General features: G+C 40.7%; 1 protein-coding gene across 4 annotated transcripts in view; it reads right to left on the minus strand.

Moving 5' to 3' along the window:
• Positions 1 to 20,610, minus strand: part of LOC127599131 (protein unc-13 homolog C-like) — a 109,416-nt gene that overhangs the window by 24,686 nt on the left and 64,120 nt on the right. For all 4 annotated transcript variants that reach the window (XM_052062809.1, XM_052062808.1, XM_052062810.1 and 1 more), the window contains 6 exons: positions 14,542 to 14,675; positions 11,479 to 11,564; positions 3,756 to 3,882; positions 2,842 to 2,938; positions 1,796 to 1,939; positions 922 to 999 (listed from right to left, as the gene is read on the minus strand). In XM_052062809.1, the coding sequence (XP_051918769.1) occupies positions 922 to 999; positions 1,796 to 1,939; positions 2,842 to 2,938; positions 3,756 to 3,882; positions 11,479 to 11,564; positions 14,542 to 14,675 (666 nt within the window). The remainder of the gene's footprint in view (positions 1 to 921; positions 1,000 to 1,795; positions 1,940 to 2,841; positions 2,939 to 3,755; positions 3,883 to 11,478; positions 11,565 to 14,541; positions 14,676 to 20,610) is intronic.

Below are 20,610 nucleotides of genomic sequence, written 5' to 3' on the forward strand. Positions count from 1 at the left end.
ACAGATGATTACGGTAGCTTTCTGATAGATTACGCCGTGTTCCAACTGTACAATGTCCCAAGTTCAGGTTATATTGATGCCACGGAACTCTAGCGAAGGAGAAAAGTCTCTTTCCCTAACACACCCACACAGATGACTGCATTGTAGCATAAAATTCACCACGTGTGGTTCGTGAGCATTCATATTAAAGCATCAAGTTGAAAAAGTCAGTGGCTACTATATAAATAACATCGCTAAATATTCACTGAGTATCCTGCACACTGTGCTCATGACAGGTTGGCTGATTCTATATGGGGGGGCGTTTGTGTTTCTTTTTATGATTATGAAATTTATCAATGCGCTGCTACAATACTTCTAAGTAGATCTTTGAGTCATATAATTGCATCTCTGCATTTATCAGCTCTACGTCGCAGTGCACGGAAAACAAACATCATTATAGTGATTGCATTGTATTTGATGTATGACTGCCACTGCATCATGCCAATGGCTTTTAACTTTTGTTCTTTTTTTTTTACATTGTCATCCATTTGTCTAACAAGAAAACAGGTTTTTTTTTTTCCAACTCAAAATATACCGTAATATTGCTTCGTTTGGAACCCTTTGCTTCATATTCCATCACCACCAGAAAAACCGGCGGGCGTAATTTGGGTGGTGGGAAGGACCTTTCTAAGTGTTTGGTCATCTGTCACATTAACCAAAGGTCCCACGAAAAAAAACTTTGGGCCGGGAGATACCGGTAAGTAATTTTGCTTTAACGTGCATAACGACTCACACCGCTTGACTCAACCAAGAACACTTCCATTTGCTATTATAGCTTCGGCTGGATGCCCTTGAAATATTTATCTTGGAACAAATATAAATAACAAATAAATAAATATCAACCCGTGTCACATATTTGCATATACTGTAGTATGTACTTACCACATTCTCCTTGTTCAAATACAAAGGGAAGTCCTTGGAAATGATTGCGGCATACTGCAGAAGAACCTTGTTGATAGTCTGTATGGAGGGAGGGTGGGAGTTAGCATTTTAATTAGAATTGTTTGCTTTTGCTGTGAACTCATTCATCCCAAAGATGTTTTTAAACATCTTTTCAGACTTCGTCCTGAATTGGCTGGTACTGAATGAGTTAATGAATCACAGCAACGTATCAGGCGGGGAAAAAAAAAACAATACAAGCGAGTGGCCTGATGGCATGAAAGATCAATACAGTCAGTTATTACAGAGAACCCCCCCCCCCCCAAAAAAAATGAGGAAAGACAATATCACTGCACGCTGCAGTAATAAGGCCAAACCAAAACGCTTCGGCTGCGCCTAGAAATTCTGTCCATAAAGGTGATGAACAGAATCGGCGACAAAGGGCAGCCTTGGCAGAGTCCAACCCTCACTGGAAACGATTCCGACTTATTGCCGGTAATGCGAACTCGGTCGTCTAATTTCCCCAACAAAATATTTCTACCTCCTCCTTGTCTCCATTCTCTGTCACTCTCCTCACTCCTCAATGGAATTTCTGGAGGCGAGTCACGAGCAACGACTTAGGTTGCAGCTCGAAATGAGAATGAAATGAGCCCAGTGTTTTTATTCCAACTATTTTAATGACGATGTGCATCTCAAAGCTAATGGTGATGCAGTCTCTCAACAGTAAATACACTGTTGGTTTTCTGATGGCACAGTTTGACCCTGGAACACATTTCTACTTTCGATTAAAAAAAAAAATCTTCATCCCCCACTTCCCCAACAAATCAAATACATTTCAAAAGCTCCACTGTGTCTTGTTGTCAAATAAAAACCTGACCTTGGCAAATCGGCACATGAAGTGAGCCAGAGCCTGGGGGTTCGGACACTCGAGCTTCTTGATGATCTCAAAACTCTGGTTCAGCTGCGTGAACACGTCCACCACCGAACAGGAGAAGAGGGCGTGGTCGGATGTCTGCTGGAACTGTCGAGAGAAAAGCCTATTCAAATGTAGTATTGCACGAAATGAGTGAAATGTCGGTTTGAACACTGGAAAGATCCTAGAACTCGTTTCTCAAAAAGCAGGACTCAAATCCACCGACTGAGATATTTCTAGGTCAGTTTTTACGTATCAATCAATTATTAACAAAGTTACATATTTAAGGTGCAATTACGAAAGTGTGAAATTATGTTCTGATATACTCATTATAATAGAAAGATCTGCACCGAGCACAGATCCAAAATATTTGAAGGGAACAGAGTTTTATCTTTACATTAAGTGGCATTCAAAAAATTCTAAATTCATTACAATAATCTAAACATATGTAAAATAAATAATTTATAAATAAAATAGACACAATGCAGATATAAAATATTCAGAATGCACAATTTTCAAATTTAAAATTGCAATGGTGAATGGCACAATGGTTGTAAACTCATTTTTGTGAGCTTCGAAAGATAAAATAATAAACGGTTCTTCCAGCGTTTTGTAAATTTTTCTAGGAAAAAAAAATAGTTCTATAATTAGTTTTTATATTAAATTACACTGATCCATACAGAAAAAAGGGTCCCAGAAGGCGACTAATTTCTTTATTCAACTCATTCTCTAATATACTGGCAGCCTCACCCCACCCTTTTCTCTCTTTTTTTTTTGCCTTGAAATCAGTTTGTTTCTGTTTCATTCAGTCCCGTTCGTATTCCTGTCTCGTGTGCGACCCGAGGCAAAGAATGCCTCTTGTCTGTGTGAAATTCCTTTTTATCTGAGAGACTGTCTCCTCCTGGAGAAGCACAATTCTTTTTAGAGGGCTTCTCCTTGGCCCATTTAAATAAAGCAAGGAACACTTTCATTTTTTATTTTATTTGTTATTTTGATTTTTTTTTACTCACGCCATCTTTCTTGTCTCTCTCCAAAGCTCCATTGAGGAAATCCATTGCCACGTCTTCATTCTCGTCAAGCCACTGAATGACAAACGGCTCAAACCACCTGAAGGAGAAAAGAAGATGTTTGCAGTGTACCTTATGATTGTGCTTGGGTTAAGGTAAGTGAAGAATTCACGTGATTCAACATGGTTTTATTTGAAGTAGGATTCCTTTTTACAAGACGACCGTATTTCCTCCACTCTTATAGCTGGCCTAAGTGGCCTGGTGTGTTTGCCACTTCACCAAATGTGCTATCACAAGGTGTCTTGTATTCTTATTACTAAAGCTGATAACGCAGCAGATGTCTTCAGCCGACATCTTTCAAGCTGGAGTTTATGGTGGCACTGAAACATTTTAACTCAACCAACCAACAAAAAAAAAAATCTAAAGTGCTGTTGAATTCCTGTCATTATTTTATTTTATTGAATCCTACTGCGCTTTTACGAACTCCGCCAAGGTTACCTTTGAAATCTGTTCGTGTGACTCGCGCTCCTTTTTGTATGTTGAAGAGTGACACGGAATTTAATGTATGCGTCGCCCACCATCAATATTAACTTTCAGACAATGTTGCCTCTGTGACAGTCGTCCAACTGTGCTGATAAATCAGGTGTGACAAAGTATTTGTGTGACTTTCCCCTCCTCGCCGTCATCTCGGAAATGCATTGAAAGGCATATTGAACGGACGGTTCATTTTCTGCGGTGCCTTAAAGTGGTCTCTTAATTAACGGATGCAAAAATGTTGGCATGGTTTGATCAAGAAGGAATTCTATCTTGCTGTTTAGCACCAACATATCATAGCAGCATCATTTCACATGTGATACGTTTTGACCGTATGTCCATTCAGTGTATGTACGTTGAGGAAAAGAGCGCATATTACTTACAGAGAATACTCTGGCGAAACCCCCTTGAAGGCTGGCAATTCGCGCACGTACTCATTATGGAACCATTTGACTTTGAAGTGAAGATTCATGTATTCGGTGCTTTTGCATAAGCGGTGCTTATCATGCTCTGAAATGCAGATTAAAACAAAGGAAAGGGAAAATGGTTAGCTCAAAACACTTCACGGCCAAATCGTAAAGCTTGGTCAGAAGAAATTAAATAAATCAAACCAACCTTGTTCCATTCAACCTGTAACATTGTTTTCGAATTCACTCCAACTCGAAAGACCAAAAATGTGCAAGCATTTTCATTATAAATACGAGACTTTGGTTGCCGAGTTGGCTTTGACAAAGACAGACATCGTCCCAGGCACGGTCGTGCCAATAGCCTGCAGCTATTGACGGTATTAGAGAATAAAAAGCATCGAGCAGCTCCCTTTAGAAAAGACAGAAAGCCCTTGAATGATTGCAGAGAAAATCCAGATAAATCCGTTTTTGCCTGACGTTGCTGCTGAGTCATAAAGTCTTGTCACACTTATTTTGGAGCAATTAAACCTTTCCGTGGGGTACCCTCGTCATGATCAAGTATAACAAGGCTAGGAAAAATACATTTGGAAATACTTGTAAATCTGTAATATGAGAGATACGTGTTCTTTTACAGCATCCTCCATTGTCAAAGGGCGGAACAAAACATTTTATGGGTTTCCCTACTTCATTAATAAATGTGGCACTGTCTCTTTAAAGTTGAACACACACTTCTGACTCTCCGATTTATTCTCTTGATGTTCATGGTGAGGTAAACATTTTTCGAGTTGGAGAAACTTTTGTTTTCATTTACAAGTTTTAAGGATTTCGACACATTGCTGTGCCATATAATTTCTGTCGGCGTATGCTGTATCAATATAATTGGCGAGGAGGACATTTTTTCTGTTGTTTTCGTCAGGTATGTTGTGTTTGCGTGGCCCTTTTTTCTCTTGATGTCCATGGGGAGGGGCACGCTGTATCTATATATCGTAATTGACAAGGACAACATTGAGGATGATTAAACGCAAACAACACACAAAATCCTGCTGTGCGTCATCAATATTCTTCAACACAATGCAGCCGGACACCACCGATTACTCAAGGGATGGCAAGAATGATGCTGGCAAAGTAAAGAAGTGAAATCCAAACATCGATTTTTAACCATTTTACATCAACATGTCTTTTCGAAAGCCACAAATGGACAGATTTCATTCCAAAAAAATTAAATCCCAATAAAATAATTGCTGTCCGTCGACAGGAAGTTACATGACAGTCTGTACATTCATGAAATAGTCTATTAACTTTACAGCTCAACCCATATTTTATCTAAAATATTGAAGTTCAAAATATTGATCGATAATAGCAAGTGAATTGTGGACTAACGTGTACGGCCACAGCATCGTGTCAAAAATGAAGCTTAAGATGCTAACAATATGAAGGAATTCATCTGTGGCTGCTTTCATTTAGCTCACACCTCCTTGACGCTAACTGAATAGACGCTTGGAATCCAGCTCGTTGCACTCAAGCTGTCATGCCTTAATCCTGATAAGAACCACGGGTGCTTAGCCTGATGAATAGCGCTAAATAAAGCCTGCCATCCTACACTCTTCTTTTAGCCCAATGAAAATATCGCCAGGTGCTTAAATTACCTTTTTTTTTTTTTTTTAACGTACACATGCTTGTTGCATTCAAATAAGCAAAGCGGTACCGGCTCTTGCTAGATTTCATGAAGACAAAGGTTGCGAGGGCGATGAGGGATTTTCACACGCTCTGAAAATAACAAAATAAAAGCTGCACCGCAAGTGTCATCTTTGTTTTGATTCTCATTTTATCACTGATCCCGACTCCTGACACAACAAATAGCTCACACTCTAGTTTGTGTAGTTGAGCCCTTTTTTCCTCTCCCCCTTTGCTCCACGCTTGCCTTTTAACTTCCTAACTGTTGAGTTAGTTCAAATAGTGTTTGCATTTTGACAGTTTGGCAGGGATCCCCGGAGCCCGAGTAGAAGATTTTTTGGAAAGCACTTGCAGTATCCTTCCTGAAATGAAACCAGTCAACGTTTTCCACACCCGACCGTCATGGGTGAATCGGCTTTGACGACACAGAGAAATGTCAAGTTTCACTTGGTGGCAGATTCATTCGGAGTATGTTTTTCAAAAGGCAATCCGTGTGCAAGAACTGAATGTCAGGAGTGATGAGCGAGATGGTACAAACTGTTTGGAAAACAGCAAAAACATCAAGTAAAAAGTCAAGTACCTTCACAGTCCACATTCACCGTTTATTCCAACGACTTTTTAATCGTTTTTGTAGTGTTGAAATACACACCATATTTTCTTTTCTTAGTCACATTTATACTCCTTTTATGCTACCAGGCATAAAATTAACAATTTACCACCCCCCCCCCCGACCCCCAAACTCCACACATGTAAACTGAGATTTGAACGCAGAATCTTGAACTTTGAAGCAGATGTACTACCCACTATGGCTCCATGCTGTCAGTTTTGGCCAGACACACCCATATAAAATTTGTCACCTGCTATATCTGGGAAGCAGATGGAGGTCATTTCAAAGAAAAGGTCAGCAGGTGTTTCGTAAGATTGTGTTTGCATACATTACAACGTCATCATGAGTTGTTTTTTTTCATAGTTCCTTCCAGCATCCTATAAGTTAGTATATTTTATTTGTGTGTCAGATCTTCTCACAGAGGTCATGCAAAGTGCTTGATATGGTTAAAAAAGCAAAATCACAAACATCGTAGTTAAACCGAGGAACTAGGTTAAGAGTGTTCAACAAACTCACTTTATAACACTTTAAAACAGGGGTGCCCAAACTTTTTGGATCAAAGATCTACTTTTCGATCAACTAACCTCCCGGGATCTATCCTTACCGGCACGCGCATGCGCACAAACACGCACACACACACACACACACACACACACACACACACACGCACACGCACACGCACACGCACACGCACACACGCACACACGCACGCACACACACACACACACACACACACACACACACGCGCCATGATGAGAAACAGCCTGAAACAGAGGCATGCCACGCACTTTTGCAGCCTGTTAACTATCGTAGCTCACACATACCGTTTTAAAGTGCTTCCCTGGGCCCTCCTAGATTCCTATTCTTTGCTCGTGCCTTCGGTGAATTGTACACGAAGCAAACTCTGAATGAGAAGAATGACGATGAAAGATAGAGCGCAACAGCTCTTATCACAAGCTGCAATTGCAGACTGCTGAGAGCTAACAACTTCCGGTGATGTAATCACGCGCCACCATAAATTCAAGATTTACCTGTTTTATTTTATTTTTAAATATTTTGAAAATTTGAAAATGAGACTGATAAGATGATAAGGGTGCAGTGTACATAACACAAAAAATATATTAATATGTACAAAGACGCACAAATGTTTTTTTTTTGTTTTTTTTTTTTCTCCTCGACACTCATCAGATCTACTTGGGACCTGTCTTAGATCTAAATCAGGATCTACCTAATGGGCACCCCTGATTTAGAATATAAGAGGAAGCTGAGTTACCTGAACAAAACTCACGGTGGGATTCAAACGCAGAACCACTTGACTGTGAGACAGACATGCTCACCACTACCTACGGTGCAGCCCGCATCATTTTTACGGGAATCTTTTTAATCACACCATGTTCCATTTGCTTATAGGAGGGAAAAATGAAACTCTAAAGGACAAAAAAAGTATCTTTTTCCATGTTATATATTTTGCAATTGCATTCTCTGACTGGCCCTCAATAGAGGCTATGAAGTCAAAATCAAACGTAAAATTGCCGATGCTTTTATTTTGAAAATTGTGCTTTTACTTTATGTGCAAACGTGTGGATGTTGGTCCAAGCGATGGAGCAATCGTGAGCTACGACTTGTCTGCGATGTTGCCAATTCAGCAAAACATTTGCTACATTTAGTGACTTTTCTCGACTCCTCGAGCAACTACCGTATATTTTCCCCTAAAAGAGACGAGCAAAAGCGACCAGAGTGGTCGTAATGTTAACAACATTTTAATTTCCTCCATGGTGGACAAAAGACATTGTTTCGAATGACCAGCCGTCCATCCATTTTCAACACGGCTTATCCTGAAGCGGATAGCTGGTGATGCTGTCGTCTATCCAGTTCACACATAGAGACGAACAACTATTCACACCCACTATCCACAGCGTCACCGTGTGGGGACCGATCCCACGCTGCCTGCACTACACAATCAGTGACTCTTGTTTAAATTGTGTATTTCCATTTGACAACAATACTTGCCATTTTCACACGTAGCATTCTATTGAAATAAGAACAATCTTCTTTTTCTCAATACGTTCAAAATAATAAGGATGGCCCTTGGCAAGAGTTCCAGTTTTCCACGTGGCCCCTGTGCAAAATTAATAGCACCAACATTGCTCGGAGAAAAAAAAAAAAACACCCCTGACTTTGAGTGAACTGTACCTCTCCTTCCATTCATTGGCACCGCAGCCCAGAGCCTTGAAATAGAAGGGAGAATCCAAGCGAAATGAAATGAGGCCAGCGGGAGCGGTGCAATAAAACGCGGCAGGGCTGCGTGACTTCTTCCGAGTGAGTCATTGGCGTCATTTTTAGAAAAGCTTTCAATGATTCATATCCAACAAATTCAACCGGGATGGTAAGCGACAATTGCCTTTTTTGTGTATTCAACAATTAAAACAGCTACTGAAGGTCCTTGATTTAACTTGACTGATTTATTGGATTGTGCCACATATTCCATGAGCACAGCGGGTACCTAATGAAGCGTCCGGTCAGCACGATGTTCTGAGGCCCATCAATGCATATCTTTCGCTCGTGAAGGTCAGTCGGTGTATATTCCTACCGCTTATGTAAATCCATTCTCATGAGGTCTTCTATCGCCGCAACACGGTGAACCAACAGCCTGTTTGTGCATGTTTGAATGTTGAACAAAGACAAGAGAAGGACAAGCCGCAGTATGTTCTTTTCTTGCCCTCACAAGTCATCCTCTTTAGCGATGTTTTTCATTTTTCATTGCTCTTGTATTAAAATGATTGATGAAAGTACAGAAAGTAATGTTAGCCACAGACTGATTCTAAAAAGTAGAGTTTGTCTCTGTCAAAATGTGAACCCGCATGATGAGGACGACTGTTTCAACCCCAGCCCTAACTGAATCAGCACATTTATTGGTCAAGCCAAGGATCAAACACCTTAATTTTTCCATTAAGCTCCTCGTTAGAGAACAGCAACTTGTGCAATAAATATTGAAACATTTAACAGTTGGACATGTGCATTCAAATGATTAGACAAGGTCATGTTAAGTTCATCTGGAAAGGTTTGAATGCATTTTTGGCTCCTCCTGAAATTTCATCCAAAAGCCAACAATCCCAATCTTTTTGTGAGTCGTGTATAATAATATTTTTAGATTTGTTGAAGAAGAACATGACTTTTGTATGCTTGTGCTCATGACTTAGCTCAATTAGTTAGTTCCAGTGGGATAGCAGCTGCAATGTCTTCCAAGACCATGCTGAACTATGTTCTGTTTATTTGATCTGTACAATTTCTCCTCTTTCTTGTGAGAAAGCAAAAACCTTCAAAGATGCTTCCCACTCCTGTCCTCTCACTTTTCAGCCCACTTTTGTTGGAGAACAGTTCGCTTGCAGTATCGTCGAGCTGAATAATTGTGTTCCTCTCTGTTGATTGGAAGACCAAGAAATTCCGTGTTTACGATGAAATTGTTGACGGGTTCCTTCAGTGCGCAATGCTTTCTGACGATACGGCATTCCCCGGTGACGAAAAACACGACAATAAACTGATTTGCGCGGCCATGCCGCACAGACGTGTCGGCCCTCTCAGTGACTGTTACTTAATGATTTTCATTGGATTGTTTAATTTGATGGCCTCAAGCAGGGCTTCCCAAAAATGTTCCTCGAGAGGCCTATCCTCCCCGTTTTTGATGCCTCCCTCCTTAAAAAGCCCGATCCTGATCATTTGAATCAGTTGCGTTAGAGGTGGGAAATATGTAAAAAGGCTGGATGGGGGCTTTCAAGGAACATACTTGGACACCCCTGGCCAAGAGTGGACCCCCTATACTGTACTTGGCATTCTAACCGTTTTTTTAACGGGGTCAGGACAATCACCGCATGAAACACTATTTTATCCTGCTTCACAGTGTTTGTGGAAAACATTTGGCTGCATGCCTGTCAACAAAAGCAAATGTTCTGTTTGTTGCTAAGCCTGTGATTGTGAAACAAGTTCTTTTGTGGCTCCGCCGATGGTTAAACAATGTTGACTATCCTGAGGGAAGAGTTGGCTCAGCATCCCTGGTGAGGATGTCTTTTTATCTGACGGAGCGATTCACTCGGGAGCCCTCTTTGTTTCAGCATCATTGATTTAAATCCTTTGTTCCGCTGAGCGGCCAAGGTTTTTGCGAATGTATTGAACGTTGATTCTTCAGGGTCTGCACAAGTTCGCAAACGGTCTCAAAGATGGGTGCCAAAGAAATTTTTAACATGTTCGGCCTGAAAATTGATGTCACATTTTGTCATGAAATACCGCTTGTGTATGAAATTAACAAGTGGCAGGCTCATTATCTCTGCCGAGCTCAAAGGTGAGAGGTGTTGTTTGGCAACTCATTTCAAAACTTTGGAAATGACCGGAGGCATTTACAATCAGTTAATTTGTTCTGTGCGGATAGGAATAAAATGTGGCTAGAGGGAAGAATCCATTTTTATTGAAGCTATTTTCCCAATGCCATTAGCCGTACTGGCAACAGCTGCACAGACATATTTTATGAGATGGTGACAGGCCCTCTACTTGATGCCAAATCAGTCACCAGGTGTTTCATCCTGATTAAGCAACAGAAACAAATGCCTTCCTGTAATCAATGTCTCCCATATCTTTTTAGGAAAAAAAAGACCCTAAACAGGGGTGTAACTAGAAAATAGGCCCATTTCAACTTGTTGCAAGCCAGAACAGCAGCACGAGAAAAATTTTACCGAATGGGTTACAACTGACATCTTGCATGGGAGCGTCCAAACAATTGACACGCCTCTTTTTATTGGTGTGCGGGGAAATGACTTTCCACAGTAAAATCGTACAAAGCGCACATCCAAAAATAAGGCTGTCAAGTACCCGTGTACAAACGCATGAAAAAGCACAAGGAAGTGCGCTCATTCATTATTTAATGTCTGCGGCGTCTATAATGTGTTTGTGTGTGTGCGTGTGTGCATTTGTGTGTTGTACGTCTGCAACTGGCACTTTCATTTGGTATCTGGTTGTCATAGCAACGCAGGCCACTGTGGCACGGGGAAAGCAGAAGCAGGTACACGCTGTGGCTGTGAGGGCATAAACAGTCCTCAGTTTTTGACTGACATCTCTGCCTATCATTAACAGAGGACCTTTCCTTTCTGATCACTTGTAAATGTGCTCCACCACATGCATGGACCAAAAAAAAAAATCTCTTGTTGCCATTGTTAGGATTTGGATCATACCCACTGTCAGTTGATATCAACTTGAATTGTGTGAGTCAGTGTGTGAATGACAGCAGCTGATGAGCTCTATTGTGACAGGCAACGAATGAAAGTGTTGGTGTCACCTTATACCTGATGAGCACATGATTTAATTAGTGCTCGGCGAACAAATGGATTTCGACTCAAATGTGAAGCAGCCCAAATGTGAGATGAAACTCACCTTCCATGGCATACTTCATGTCCAGGGCGAAGAGGTGCCATGTGATCTCGGCGCTAATCTTCCCCACGTTCAGCTCCTGGGGAAACCTGTCGAAAATGGAAATGGATTCCAGTCAAACTCATTTCCCTATAATGATATGTTCCACTAGGTTGCCCGAGAAGAATCTTAATTATTTTGCAAGACGATACGATTGGCGAGACGCCCCATGTAACGAGAACAGCCAGAGGATGGCCCTTCATAGAGGTTTAAACATTTTTCATCTGCCAAATCAATCAGAGAATGATTATAATCTAGCATGGCTGTAGAGCATTGGTGCTCAAATTTTCACACCAAGTACCACCCAAAACATTTAGCAGCAGTCCAAGTCCAACATTAAAATACTGTTCCGTAAGAGGTCTGAGTGTTGAAATAAATCAAACTTTTTATTCTTAAAAACAATACTTAGTATTATTTTAAGCAATGCAAGACATTATCATATTATACATTTTCAACAGTCACATTAGTTTCAAAGAGTGGTTCTCAATTTATACAGCATTATTTTACGATCTTTGGGCACAATAGTGATAGTCAACATATATACTGATTTGTTGCTTTACTGTTGTATATGTTAGTTGCTCCATGTACAGCACTTTGTATGCAGCGATGGCTGTTTGAAAGTGCTCTATAAATACAGTTGAGTTGAGTATTGCATTTTCTACACAATAAGGTGCACCTAAAATCATTCAATTTTCTCAAAAGCCTACGGTGTGCCAACATAGTATCTCAAATGTTGTCTAAAGCACTTTGTTACAGCTGCAGCGGTTGTGAAAGCTCTATATAAATAAAGCTGTATTGTATTGCAATTCATTCCCTTTAGCGTAGCTCTATCTCGTGGATGCTTAAAATGATGTCAAGTCTTGGATGAATATGTATGCACTGTAAAAATCTAAGTAGAATAGTGCAAAGCATAGACAGAAAAATCACCCCTCGCTCAAAAATAACAATTTTTTTGTAACCCGCTTTCTTAAATACTTTTATTTAGGACCTACGAAATAAGTAATGCGAATGAATAGAAAAATAAGAAAAAGAAAAAAACGGACTAAATCAAAAATGTGGTAAAAATGGGTAGGAAAAATACAATAATTTACGGGAAATTATATGAAAAAAATTATATGAAAAGGTCTTTGCCAAACAATCGGCTACTTGGAATGCTGTAGAGTGGTGGTCAGAAGTTGAATGTGACATATCAGTGGTTTAATTATCCGTATTCTCGGACAATGATGGGGAGGCATTAATAGATGAAGGACTCTCTGGCATAAAGGAAGGTCAGCTCTTCTTACTGTTGATTTTTAATAGCCTCAAGTATTTTTTCCCCCAGCTGAAAGCACAATCACTCCGGTGTGTCGAATAAACACAAAGCGAGACGAGGAGGCGGATTTGTGATGTGAACGGCGAATGAAGGAAATAAAAAACAGAACCCGAGAACAATCGTTCCTCCTGCTTCCACGTCGATCGTGCTTTATACCTTCAGCAAACAATAAAACGTAAATCTGCGAGGAGGTATTCTACCTCAATGCGAAGTAAACAAGCTGTTTGCGGAATGCCTTTTTTACATTAGGAACAATCTTGAAAGCTTCGAATCTTTTGTGGGCATTGTTCGATATTTATGTTATATGAATCTTCGCAAAATGAACACTGGTCTTTTCATAGTTTGACCCTGAAAACAAATGAACAGCTTTCTATTATTTGGCAATCAAGCCCACTTAAGATTTTAACCCCCCCCCCACCCCCCAAAAAAACAACAAACAAACCAAGAAGCACAATGGTGGTCGTTTTGGTCCCGGAATTTTACCAGAGGAGGAAAAGTGGAGGAAACGGATGCGATTATTGTAGAGCTATCATTAGACAATGTAGGAGAGGGTAGGCAAGGAAGCTCAGGGCATAAACATTCATAATGAGCATCGTAAATCAGCAGGGCTCAAAATAAAAGAAAATGAGCTAAAAATATGAATGTTTACAAAAGGACGAGAGGGGATGTAATACTGCAATGTGTAAGTGGGGCGGCAATAATTATCATTGGCTTTGGTGACTTCCCCATTTTTTTTGTGGAATGTGCAACATATGCTCAGCAATCTCCTATTCAATCAATGCATTGTTAGGAAGCCATTCAATTAAGTTTGGACACCGATGGGAGGAATGGCCGTACCACTAAATTGCCTTGGTTGATTCCGGGATAAAAATGACCCATCCGTCCACATTCTATCGTGCTTCTTCTCTTCAGAGTTGCGCATGAGCTGGAGCCGATCACCGTTGCTTTTGGCATGAAGTGAAATAACACCAGCCAACCGCAACACCGTACAGTATCATCAAAACAACCATATCCATAGTCGCAATGACATCTTGGAACAATTTAGACTAATCTTCAATGAACATGCCGGTTTTCATATTGTGGGAGGAACTTCCACTGTTTTTCTTGCACATTATGTTTTTTTACTTGTATAAATAATGATCATGTAAGTAATGAACACAATAGGGTTTTGCCCCGATTGAAGTGAAGAAATGTAAAGTGTTGGTAACTTTGGCTCACTCAATTTTAGCACTGTGACAAGCATTTATTTTAACATTTGCGTAATCTGTTATTTATTTTGTAGATTCATTGGAAAAAAAACATCCCTTTATTAAAAAAATAAATAAATAAACAGGACAGTATCACATAAATGCACAAACAGAAATGTATTATAATTCTGTGACTGTTTTGGTTTGTCACATATCACAAAAATGCAGAAATTTATTTTCCAAAGTAAAATTATTTTGAATCAACAAAACGATAAGTCTGCTTATCATGAGGATAACCACTGATGAGAGATTCAAATTCCAGGGATTTTGGGCAATTTTAAATTAAACTTGGTCTCAAAACCATTAATAGATGATCAAACATGATTAGTGATTAATTGTTTCAACTCTTCATTTTTTTTCAGTTGCAAGACAATTTAAAAAATAATCATTTTTACACAGTCGACTAAAATAAACAATTTATTGATTTGTCTGAGCGTACCTAATTAATGAGTGTTTTATAGTACATACTGGTTGATGACGGGCGTGTAGGCTGTCCGGTCCTCGTCGATGACCGACACCATGAGGGTGATGAGTTTTGGCCAAAAGTCCAGGTTCTTTATGGATGGTCCCTGCTCCTCACGTGGGATGTCCTGCTTCCGACTCTGCAGAGAAGGGATTCACGAAACGTTAGGCAACATCACTAAGTTGGATGATGAAAGGAATTTTTCATCAGGAATAACAAACGTAATTTGTTAATAGGAAGCCTTAGTAAAACAGATCTTGTCAAATACCAAAAACTCACAAATGTATTTACATTTGTTGGGGTGCAACAAATTGTATATTGAAGTTTGGATTTTTTGGTCGGGAACTGAAGCCGTTTTAGTTTTTCAGGCTTGGCAGCAGAATCATTGACGCTGCATTTCTACATGTAAATTCCAAGTAATGATGACAATGACAAATAATATTTGCCAGACACTCCCAAGAAGATGCTTTTCTCCATTTGTTAATGCAAATCGTGGCCCTTTTGAGAATGGTGAATGTGCTTCAAATCTGTGGTTGAATAATTTAGTGGGAATGATCTAACAACCTTTAGCATATTGACTTTGGTGCTGCACACAGCGGAGGCGTTGTTAGTGAGGGAGCTTGCGAATTGAAATTACAACATGTATCCATCCATTCCATTCCTCAGCAACCAATAGCTGCCATCAATGATTAACGTTGTGTTTTAGGTGCTGAATCAAAAAGATTCCATCACGTGTTTTGCAGTGCCGAGGAGGGCAAGAGAGTTTAATCTCACCCCAACAAGGACGCAAATGATGATCGTGCTACACTCAATTCTGAGTTGCCTCGATTTGATCTTGTGGCTTTGGGACCGCTACAGTAATGAAAAGGGATTACGTCATTTGGATCACAGCTTCCTCTGAATACTTCTCATTTGCGTTTTCGGCTCGATGTGTTGAAACGTGAAAAATGCTTTGTGGCTGCAAAATATGCAAGGGCTTTTTGTGCTTCAGATTCCTAACTCGCGAGACTTTGGAATTGCCCGTTTAGACTCTTTCCCAGCATTAACAAGCTGGAGACAAAAAAAAAATACAAGGGTATTTTAGTGTCGAAAAACTGAAGGAATGGAAAAGCAGTTCTTATGATGGTGAATTCATTTTTACTCGTACTGTATTTATATACAGTACATATAGGTAGCCCTGCCATCAAGTGTGCCGCAAGTACGTATTTGTGACCTGCCTGTGTTTTAAAAAAACAAACATTTGTAAGCAAGCAGTTCAATGTTTTTCTGTTCATTTTTGTGGCAATGTGTCCATTGCGTGCCCAGCAAAAACAGAGCCGCACACTAATCGGTGTAATTCGGTGGCCCATGTTCAAGTGATGCTTCCACGAGTTAAAATACAACTGATACTTTCATTTATTTTCAGGAGGGGGGGGGGGGTATTGCATTTCTTATCTTTTGACAGTAATGTTTTGCTCTTGGTCGTCTGGGTTTTCAATGCCACACCCACATTAGCACACCCCGCAGTAGATGTGGGGATAGCATGAGCTGTGGCTGTTTGATTTGGTCCGGGCTGTAAAACTAATCATGAGGTATTCATGATTCATCCACGAGGTATTTTTGCAGAAACATGGCACAGAATGCTAATGAGACTCCTAGGAATTATTTTCATTTGTGAAAACAAATCTGTATAAGTCTCATTTAAATTCACCCCGTTAAGGGACAACGCTTACTACAGTGGACAGCTTATGGTGTTATCAGGTTACACGGTGCGTGAAAGAGTTGAGTTCCTTTAAAATGTTTTCCAAACTAACCAACTTGTAGTTGTAGTAAGTAATTGCAGCGATGGGAATTGTGGTTGAGGTTTGTGACTAAATTCATGTTCAGTTGGAAACATGAGTATTGAAAAGCCCATCCCTGCAGGATTAAGTCAGTCATGGGAAATCCTCTTGGTACAAGTACAAAAATGAAGGACGCATTTGAAGGTTGGCTCCATTGGCTGCATCACGCATATGTTCAAACTCCCTTTGCTCATTTGTATTCGTCTCAGGTCACTATAACCACGTTGTTGAATGTGATTAAGCAGCACGCTGCTGCTTGTGTATGTATTTATTTTTTATACAGTCACTGACCCACCAATGGGCTCTAATCTTACTTGCACAAAGAGGGGAAGACAGTACGGAAATATTGGATTCCACCTTAGAACCTCGACTTACTATGTGTATGACTCGCTTGAGACAAAAGCAGAAAGATTGATAGCAGCACATCACTCTCCAGAAGCTAACGAGTGCTTTATATATATTGGCTGTTGCTCTCGGCTCTCGATGTGTCAGCAACAGCATTTGCATGCAACTGGCTCTCCATGACACCCCCCCCCCCCCAATCAATTCTCACAACTCAGCTCCAAATTACAGGAGAGACACTTAGGAGTGCTCTCTGGGAATGTGGTTGATTTCTGGGAGACAGCACAGAAGTGTTTGAAGGGGGGCCAGCATAGCTGACATGAGAATGTCGCCAGTGTCCTGCGATTGGCTGGTGTCCAACCCAGGGTGTGATGCTATTTTGTTCTTGTGTGGCCAAGAACATTTCTTCAGTTTGATTTTAACGTCTCAACTACTTCCTTTTCCGAGTGTCCTCTCCATCTGGTGGTTAGTCTGTACTTTTTTGTTGTTGTTGTTTTTTTTTTGTTAATGTCATATATCTTGTCTTGGACATTTTCTATGTGCTCTGTGTAGTCTGGTGATCCTGAGCTTGCCAAGATTTTGTATTTTTAATCAGCACTGACTTTTTCTTCCAGTGTTTTTTTGGGGGGGTGGGGGGGGGGGGGGTAAATAAAGTCCCTCCAACACCCACGCCATTCCGCTTTTGAATGTTTTGGGAGGCATTCTAGTTTGCCTGTGTTCCACATTCCCTTCTCCATAACCCCACCTTACAATTACATTACCCCCCCCAAAAGTATGGGAACAGTGTGGGATTTTTATGAGTTTTTTTCGATTGAAAAAAGTTGGGTTTCACATGAAAAATAAGAGACAATAAATCAACATTTCAGATCGCACTCTGAGGTATTTACATGTGGACTACATCAACATCAAATGTGTACATGAGCAAAAAGTACATGAGGTGTGCCAGAAATTCAAAGTAAAAGTTTGCCCCTAAAGTAATCCCGCAGCAGCCTATTGCACTATCCCAGTGTTCTCTGTCATGCCTTCATGCACTCCGGGAAGGATTCATACAGGATATTTCACAGCTCTGCAGTCTTTAAAACAGGTCCCTTCATGACCATCTTGAGCTTTGGAAAAAGCAAAAAATTTCAAATGATGCCAGATCAGGTGAATATCTCAGCAAATTTTGTGGAGCCCCCGGAGTGCAAAAGGATAGGTGAGCATGCACGCAGGTGCAGTGAACAGAGACGAGTAGGTGGAGTAGTTTACAGTTTGAGATGGGACACGCTCTGCAGGTGACATTAAAAACCAATGCCGTGCCGAGTGTTTTTCACAAGCCACGTGTCGGAGCTCAGCTGATCTGTCTGTGGGAAGATCTGTGCTTCCTCTCAAATCTTTGCTCGCGGCGCAGGTGGCATCATTTCCAAAAGGTCAGTGCTAGTAATGAAGCCGCTGAGTCACCGTACCAAAGCGGCAATCTTTTGATTATGAGTGCAAAGGCAGCAAATTTCAATTGCAGAATTGTCCATGAATGTGTGGCTTGTAAACGAGCACCATGTCACTGATTCCCTCATTCTCCAAAGTGTATTTTGTGGCATCAAAAGAGCATGCGATGCTGCATCTTTCACATCAAAAGGGGAATCTAACTGGCTAGACTTATTTGATAGTATTGGTAAATAAAAGCTGAATTGTTGATCCTGTTTTCGCCAATCTAGAGAAAAAATGAAACATTTCGTCACATAGGTCCAACATTTGTGAGGAGGGTGTCGTTCTTCTTGCAAAAGTTCTGCAAGCTTCACAGTGGATGAGCCGCATTTGTTTTTTGCCCCATTTACCATGACTGATCTTTTACTGCGAGGACTGTAGAATTCGTTAAATTGAGGTCCCCCACACCAATTTCTTCCCCCACCCCCTCTAGTTATTTCATGCCCGGACGGAAGCGATGAGCTCGGTTGTTACGCAAGATGTCCTGTTGTGTCAGGGCTACATCTCGGCCTGCCTTGTAACGATACGGGCCTCTCAAATGAGTTGTAACCGCGGCGACAGCGAGGGTAGCTCGTGTCTGTGACCACAATAATTTATGGTCACAGTGAGGTTAGCCTTGGGGCAAAATCTTTTTTCCCCCCCTTCTTCTTCTGCATCGAGAGGCTGTCTTCGTTGAAACAAGCGCAGAAGGAAGTAATTAGCAAACGTGCCAATCTCACCGGAGTGGTAATTGCCTGCAACACCTCTGGCTGTTTCAACAGAAGGAAAGCTTAATATTCTACTTTTGAGGCGGATTGCCTCCGATTGTAGCCTAAAATGGACATTATCTTCTGTGGTGTGGCAGTCATAAAATTCGGAATGAGTTGCCTTATAATCCACCCAGACGTGGCCAAAGAATGAGAACGCCTGGAAATCCTTAATGCAGCAGAGCCATGGTGTTTCCAGAGTGTCTGTTGCCTCGTTTAAAAGCCTCCAGCTGGTCCCGGCAAGCCAGCAATATTCATGAAGACTTTAAAAGGTGGTTATTTTTGCACATTGCATAAACACTGACTGTTGCTTTGCCTTCGGCTATTTGAAGACGTTTTATTGCAGATTGAGGGTGACAAATAATGTGATAACTGTGGCGTAAGAGAAAGGTTGCCATTTGTGGGAATAGGAGCTGTCCAATAAGAAGTCAAATTGAAGTACCGGTGTACATTTATTTCAGTTCATTATTGCAGTGGAGCATTCATTCAGGACAGTCGCAAATTTTGGGGGTCCCCCCCTTTTCAGTTTTTCTTGTGTGGCGTTTGCATGTTTGCCTTGTCGTTTTGTTGGGGTTTTTTTCTGGGTGTGCTTCTTTCAACATTCTGGAGTCTTCCCATTTTGTTCCTTTGAGGAATCCAATTTGCTCATCGACGTGAATGTTTTTTTGTTTTTGTACACTGTATGTGTGCCCTGCCATGGATTGCCAACCAGTCCAGAGTAGACCCTGCCTCTTGCCAAAGTCGGAGGGCACAGCCTGAATCATCATCAGCAAAATAATAATTCCTGCTTGTGCCCTCATAAAGCAAAGCACATGTGCGAAATTAATTCTTTAGCTGCTAACATAGGTGAAGTCTTTCACTGTTCAGTTTTGGTGACGTCCAAATTGAACCACTTATCGGGTGTTCGATGGTGGCGGTATCACAGCCATCACTTTTTGGAGGTAAACCAGCCTAAGGCGTGATAAGTTATGTACCGATTGCCCCAAAGCGGACTGATATTATTGAAATTGGATGCCAGTTTCCTTTTCATTGGAAAAAAAAATTGACCTTCTCGATGTTATAGGTCCTTTAAGGATTAGTCATCTAATGAGTCTTTGCGACATATCCGCCGACCTACATCATCATATCTTAAAGCGGTACTTCAGGATTAATGGTAATTGCATGAGGGCGTCTTTACGAGCAAACAGCGTGCTACTGTTACTATAACCCAAACAATCATGACCACGCAAGGGCATTCATGCGTGGATCTATTCTAACGCAACAAATGCAACTGCGTTGCCACAAATATTGTTTGCAAACTATAGTCTGTTCGTCAATGGTATGAATGATTTGTTTGCTTCAATCTGCATTCGTAATTAGGTTAGTGAATTATTGTTGTATCTGCAAATGCTTTTGCCCCAAACAGATTTCTGCTCTTTAAGCAGTCGCCAGTTGTGCTCATTATTCTTTGCCCCTTTTTACAGACAAACCTTTAATTGAGAGGATGTTTTTTATCTGTATTACAGCTCCCAATTCCAGTGTTTCATTTTATCTCGAAATTATAATTATTTGTTATAATAATATACAGTGTATAGCATAATACAATGTTTGGCGAATAAATGGTATATAGCTTGGCCAGGCAGCTCTGGGTCCTGATGCCCATTGAATAATTAATATCTGGAAGTACCGTAATTGTACGTGTATATGTAAGTAATGTATGACT

Source organism: Hippocampus zosterae, chromosome 4, assembly GCF_025434085.1.
Source record: "Hippocampus zosterae strain Florida chromosome 4, ASM2543408v3, whole genome shotgun sequence".
NCBI lineage: Eukaryota > Metazoa > Chordata > Actinopteri > Syngnathiformes > Syngnathidae > Hippocampus > Hippocampus zosterae.